Source organism: Geospiza fortis, unplaced genomic scaffold, assembly GCF_000277835.1.
Source record: "Geospiza fortis unplaced genomic scaffold, GeoFor_1.0 scaffold145, whole genome shotgun sequence".
NCBI classification, from domain to species: Eukaryota; Metazoa; Chordata; class Aves; order Passeriformes; family Thraupidae; genus Geospiza; species Geospiza fortis.
Genome location: NW_005054362.1, coordinates 1,617,990 through 1,624,711, shown reverse-complemented (window position 1 = coordinate 1,624,711; position 6,722 = coordinate 1,617,990). Strand labels below are relative to the sequence as shown.

The window sequence follows — 6,722 nt, the reverse complement described above, 5'->3', positions numbered from 1 at the left end:
GAAAAAGGGACAAGGAAAAGGGACAGGCAGTGGTCTTGGAGGGGCTGCAAAGGCATGGCAGTGTATACAGCACTGCAAGGGGAATGCAGGAGTCAGAGCAGAGACCTAAGCCCGTGTCTCCAGCTCTGAAGCTCCTTGTCCAGCTGGGTCAAGCCTCAGAAATGACCCCAGGAGCTGCAGGTGGGGCACACAGCAGCACTGAGTGGTGTTCAGACGTGCTGCTGCCTCCAGAGACAGCAGGGAACACAGCAATCTGCTCAAGCTGCCTGCTGGCAGCATCTCCACAGGCCCAGGGCCAGGATGGACTCAGAGATCCTGCAGGGCTCTGGCTGATCATCTCTCCCACCCTGCTGGAGTGGCACACCAGGGACAGCCCAGCCCAACCTGCCCACTGGGCCATTCAAGCTGACAGAATAGTCCCAACTGGGAATTTTATCTCAGCTGTGATTTCAGACAATGATCACTGTTATCTGTCAGATCTCCTGCTCACTGTGTGGGAATTTTATCTCAGCTGTGATTTCAATCTCCTGCTCACTGTCACAATAAACCCTTTACCTTTGCCTGTTTCTCTGGTGCCAGCAAGGAGTAGAGTGGGAGCACATAGAGGGGCAGGGACGAGTCAGATTTCTCATCTGTGGGGAAACAAACCAACCCTGCTCAGTCCCAGCAACACCTGCACAAACACCCCTTCACCAAAACCAGGAAAGAATTGGTACAAACTGGTACCAGCAACTGGGACTGGAAAACCTGAACAGCTTTGAACGGCTGCTCTGGTGCCACAGCTCAGCACAGGACAAACAACTCAAGTCACTCCTTTCACAGGTGACAGGGGACAGGGATTCCCTCTTTCACATGTGCCAAACCTTCTCCTGAGTCTCCATCTCCTAAGTCCAGGTCAAGATCAGAGCCTGCAGCATCATCATCACTGGCAAAGTCTCTGTCCTCATCTCCTTCATCCGGTGGTACCACAGAGTAATTGTTCAGATCAATTTTGGGGAGTGTCTGAGAGAGAGAGGGCAGATGGAAACAGCACATTAACAGGGGGACACAAGCAGCACTTTGCATTGCTGTGGAAGCAAAGCTGAGACAAGGACTCGCATTTCTTAGGCCTTCTCAGGTGCAAAATAAAGTATTTCCAAATTAGACATTTTTTAAATTGGAGGCCTTGCAAAAGCATACAATGCCAAATCCTATTCTATCCTATTCCATATATATTGTCATTTATTTCAACACTCTTAGAAAGAAGAGAACTGGCCTCATAATCCAGATCTGCCTAACAAATGTTCAAAAGTTTCTCTCAAGATGGGTCAGCCTTAGAATTTCATCTCTCTGTCAAATCCAGTCCAAATTTTGGGTAAGAAATGCTGAGATGAGGAGCAGCCCTGGTGCCAGCAAGTCCTGGAGCTCCTTCCATTCCTTGCTTAGTGGCCAGAACTCTAAATCTAAATCATCCTCCTGTCCATGACATCCAGAGTTTCAGCAGCACTCTGCAGCACTGAGGGGACACCTGTGGGCTCCAGGCAGGGCTGGAGGAGCTGCTGAGAGGCACAGGCAGAGAGCAGAGCTGCCTGCAGGGAGGCCCCTGCTGCCTCTTGGAGGAACTCTACCCCTCACACATTACCAGCACTCTCCTGCGCTTCCTCGAGCTCTTGAATTTCCTGATTTCTTCCACTGAGTCTTCTTTGTCATCCTCTCCTCCTGCAAACAGCAGTGGAACACTGTCAGCTGAGCATGCTTTCCTCTTGGGAAAGGTGCAGGAGCCTGGTCCCACTCCCACCTTTCTGGGATGCACAGTGTGGAAAAAGCAAACTGAAGGCAGAGGGGAACCGGCACAAAATTTAACATCAGTCATGGCAATCACCCACAACTTTCCCCCAAACCTTGTCTTTTGTGGTTTTAAAATAAAAGTTCACATTTTTAGATGCAAAGCAAGCTCACTTCTCAGTGGGATAATTTAACAGTTTCTACAGCATTACCTGCAGTGCTGTTTTTTTGGTATGGGAATGCTTTCCTTAATCTTCTACACAGAGAGTGAACTTCTGCCTGGCCTGTTAAAAACACCAAAATGCCACCTGCAAGAGGAAAAAAAAAATTTAAAAAAAAAGGAAAAAACACAACAACAACAAACTTTGGGCACGTTCAGTATGAGCAATGTGAGAGGCTCTCAGCAGTGAAGCTCTCTTACCTGCAGGCAGCATCCGGTGGATTTTGCACACCTTCCTGAAGCACTCCCCACTGTAATCATCCAGGGGGGTTTTCTTGTTAAAATGAACAGTCACAGGGAACTGCCTTGCATCTACCTGCAGAGCAAACACCAAATTAAGGTATTTATATAAATAAAGGGTTTGTGTGCTCTCATAACTCCACCCAGTCACTGCATGGGACAGGCAGAAAAGCTCGCCCTGTATTTCTGTTCACCTCTAGGGTTTGGTACCCTACAAAACACCAAGCCCACAGATTACTGGTGTTGTCTGCTCCACCATAAAACCATGCCAGAAACCAAAGCTTTTCCCCCTTTCACATCATCAACTCAGATTGAGGCTTTCTAGTTCCCCTGAACCACAACTTAAAGAATTTCTCAAGATAATCAGATTCTGCCAGGGCGGTTTTCTGATAAAGGTGGAAAGAAAAACACCAAGTCCCAAAAGAAACAATAGCCTAAACAAAATGACTGTTTTTAAATGGGTTATCTGAAAGATTTCAGCACCAACTGGAAAGATTAGAATGCCCCTGTTTTGCCACTGGTTTTACAGAGGCTCCCAGGGAGGGGACAGTACCTGGATGACAGGAGGTTGAACAGAGAACAGCCTGGTGTTGGCAGTGAAATCCTCCACACGCAGAGTTGCAGACATGATGATCAGCTTCAGGGGCAGCCCCTTCTGCAGGGACACACATGTGTCACCCTGTGCCCAAACAGCTCCTCCCCAGCCCTGCTGCTGCCCAGGGCAGCAATAAACACCCAGCTTTCCCCAGGCTGCTGGAATTCAATTATCTACAGTGCAAGTCTCAAATGAACTGGATTTTGCCTAAAAAGTCACCACTTGGTACCGATCTGTACTATTTCCCTCTTGGTGCAGGCTCTGTGCCTCTTCAATCATACAGAAAGAGAAATGTGTTAACTGAGTGTGATTTCTATCAGATTTCCTTGGAATTCCACATCACAGAGCCTCTTCATGTGGAACACCCCCTCCCTGGCACATCCATGTCCAGAGCAGGAGCTCTGCCCCTCCTGATGCCCTGTGGAGGCTGACCCAGAGCAGAGGCTGGGCAGAGTCACAGAATAAAGCAGGGATTTATTAAAAGGATCCTCCATGGAGCCGCCTTGGGCAGCACAAGAGCCCAGCCAGGGCTGCACCCAAGATGAACCAAAATGGACACAAAATGCCCCACTGGTCATGGGGTCTCTCACTTTGATCAGTTCTGCTCCATTTGCATCTTGGAGTTCATTGTCCAATTATTCATCATTCATAATTAATTATTAGTTCATAAGCTTTAGCCCAGGCAGTCCCATCATTGTTTTTCTCTCTCCAGCCCACGGTGTTTGTGCTCTTGGGCTGAGATTTGGATCACTTGTCCTTGGTCCCCAGCTGGAGCAGGAATTGCTCTGTCTCCCTGCTCTGTGCACAGAGCTCACCATCCCCTGATATGAACCCAGACTCACACCCTAAAGCAGCACAGAATGTGAAAATAGAATTTAAAAAAAAAATAGAATTAACCCTGAGGGATGGCAGCACCTTGTGACGGAGGGGCACGATGCGGGACAGGAGGCCAATCAGGATGTCTGTGTACATGCTCCTCTCGTGGGCCTCATCAATGATGATCACTTTGTACTTGGAAAGCAGAAAGTCCTGAGGGGAGAGATGGATTTCAGCACAGGAGGCCCCAGCAAGGATATGTGAGTCAGGACACCCCACAAGCACTGAGCCCATCCCCAGCTCTATTTCTCACTCACCCTACACAAGGCAGCCTGGTTCCCAAGCCTCTTCTTGCTCCCATTTTCCCCAGCAAGATAACCTAACGTTTAGGGGCTTGGGCAGGAATATCAAGGGTAGAGATTAAATAAATCCCTGGTGCTGAGAGGGATTCTGATTTGGAAGACTGGCAACAAGTCCACATTGGCCTCTCTTCCCAGCTATACAAAAAAAAATCCCTTTTTATAACCCTGAGGACAGCAAGTTACCTTCTGAATCTCCTTGAGCAGCACACCATCTGTCATGAACTTGATCCGGGTTTCATCCGTGACGTTCCCCTCGTAGCGGATCTGATAGGAAACCACTCTGTGGGGAAACACCCAGGAACAGACACAGAGTCCCTGTCACCCACAGAGCACCTCAGTGCCACCCCCCAGCGAGGTCCCAAGGCTTTCTGAGGCTCACCTGTGTGACAGGTTCATCTCCTTGGCCACCCTCTGGGACATGGACACGGCGGCCACGCGCCGAGGCTCCGTGATCCCGATGATGCCACCAGAACTAAGGGGGTGAGGGGAGGAAAAGGAGGAATTGTTTTCATTAAACAGAGCAGCAGCCCCAAAAGTGACAACAGGATTTCTCACTGATGGCTCTAGATTCATGGCATCAGTCACACAGCCTCAGTCTTCAAGTTGGAATAAAAACACACGGGGAGCTTTGGGATTCCCTTCTGTTGTAGAAGGGACTGAGCTGAAGATGCATGGATTGCAGCCAAGTTTTTCCCCAAATGCTGTCCCTGCAATTCCATTTGCTGCATATAAAACCCAACTCCTACCTGGCATATCCAGCTTCATAGAGGAACTGAGGCACCTGGGTGGTTTTGCCACTCCCTGTCTCTCCACATATGATCACAATGGGATTGTCATTAATGGCTTCCATGACCACTTGTTCTTCAGCAAGGATGGGGAGCTTTAGTCTTGCCTCCTAAACAGTGCAAAACACACATTTCAGTTGCATTGTTTCTCACTCCTTTTTTGTTTTCCTCAGGATTGAAACCTGCTCCCTTCCTCAGACCAGAAAACCCACAAAAGGAATTCAGCAATTCAAAAATCTCTGAACCAGTCCATTCCACACGAGCATGGCTGAGAACCAGAGCCATCAGAGCAGCTTCCCAGCAAGCAGAGGGCAAGCCCTGCACTTCAATTTGTGAAACTTCAGAGTGCTTGAGTTTCTTAATACAGCACCTCAAGGGAAAACTCATTTCACAACTGCCTCGTCTGCTGAGACTCAGGCAGAGCTTTTCCTGTTCCTGCACAATGCCCTGCCTACAACAAATGGGACAAAACCACCCAGCACAAGGTACAGAACAGCAGAGAGCTGAAAGGGACTTCAGAAGACTTTCCCACAAAGGACAATAAAGGACTGTTCATAGACTCTGTATGTGAAACTAAAGGTAAATGCTAATGCCCTAAAACAAGCTGAGTTTTCCTGCAGCTGGAGCAGAGCTGAGCGCACCCAGCTGCTGGAGCACACCATCCTCCCCAGCCCCTGTGACAAACTGTGCTGTTCCAGAGCCTCACCTGGATCTCAGGAGTCCTGTGCACAGGGATGAACACTGCAGGCTTGCAGGGAGCCCTGCTGGGAGCTGCCTGGGGCTCTGGGGCTCTGGCACCAGCCAGAGCCTGCTCAGCCCCTGCCCTCCCCACTCCTCCCTCTGCCTCTTCAGCAGCGTTCACAGCACTGCCTGAGGACTTCTCAGCGCCCTCTTTCTGCTCTTCCTCCTCCTCCTCCTCAGAGCTGCTGGGCTCTTCCTCAGGCTCTGACCCTGAGCTGTGCCTTCTCTTGTTGGCACCGCTGATGCTCCTGATCCTTTCAGGGACATCAGTCCTTGGCTCCTGTGTCACCCTGGAAACAAAACATCCACCTGTGAACTGTGGTCTGGCACCTCAAACCACACATGACGTCCCCAAAAACCAGATCTCCACTCCTGGAGCTTTTCACAACTCTGCCAGGTAAAGCCTTGGCTTTGATGGATGGATTTGTATGTAAGCATTTCCCATCCTGGGTTTTTTACCCATTTCTTCTGAAGGCTTCTTTGTAGTTTAATCTAAAAATGCAGCTTTTGATAAATCCATCTCTTGATAAATCCAGTATAGTCAACATCAGTAGATGTCTTCCAGTACAAGAAAATAAGTGTTTATCCACCAATTTTGTAGTTTAGCACAACTGCTAAAAGCCTGCAGATTGTGTCACCCTCCTCATCCTCATCCTGTAGGAAAGACCAAGAAAATAACTATCCCATCATCAGATAAAAATAGCAAATTATTTAACTCCATCCATTCTGAAGAACCTGTTCACACCAAGAAGAAAAAAAAAATTTAAAATTCAAGGGAAAGCTCAGGATGGTGCTGTTCAAACAGAGTGATCAATTACAAGGGTTCCACCCCAAAATCCCTTTACCTTTTAGCCTGAAACATGCGCTCCCCAGTCCCCAGTTTGGAAGTTGTGTACAGGAGTTTCATTTCTGCCTCAGAAGCCTGGACCTCGTTCAGTTTGCTCAGCAGCTCAGCTCTCTGTTTGGGGAAAACAACCAAAATCAGTGCTTGCTTTGACCAGGAAAGGATTTCATGGCAAGATTTGAGCATTCCAAGGTGTGCTCTGTGCTCTGGCAAATCCTGCTGTGCAGCTGGAAAAGCTTCCTGCTGCTCCTGGGTCAGCCCTCCCTGGTGAAGATTTCAGCCCTGTACCAGAGCAAAAACAGAAATGGGGACTTGACATCAGAGCAGTGAGCAGCTCAGCTGCACCCTAGAAACA

The 6,722-nt window shown here is 48.8% G+C and overlaps 1 protein-coding gene across 1 annotated transcript in view; it reads right to left on the bottom strand.

Annotated features, from left to right (window-relative positions):
- The window catches only part of DHX37 (DEAH-box helicase 37), an 18,375-nt gene that overhangs the window by 8,076 nt on the left and 3,577 nt on the right, over positions 1-6,722 (bottom strand). Inside the window, exons 3-14 of the mRNA XM_031059434.1 lie at positions 6,369-6,481; positions 5,489-5,813; positions 4,744-4,892; positions 4,377-4,469; positions 4,181-4,277; positions 3,735-3,848; positions 2,778-2,879; positions 2,186-2,300; positions 1,977-2,072; positions 1,622-1,698; positions 864-1,002; positions 556-632 (exon numbers count right to left, since the gene is read on the bottom strand). Coding sequence (XP_030915294.1) covers positions 556-632; positions 864-1,002; positions 1,622-1,698; positions 1,977-2,072; positions 2,186-2,300; positions 2,778-2,879; positions 3,735-3,848; positions 4,181-4,277; positions 4,377-4,469; positions 4,744-4,892; positions 5,489-5,813; positions 6,369-6,481 — 1,497 coding nt within the window. The remainder of the gene's footprint in view (positions 1-555; positions 633-863; positions 1,003-1,621; positions 1,699-1,976; positions 2,073-2,185; positions 2,301-2,777; positions 2,880-3,734; positions 3,849-4,180; positions 4,278-4,376; positions 4,470-4,743; positions 4,893-5,488; positions 5,814-6,368; positions 6,482-6,722) is intronic.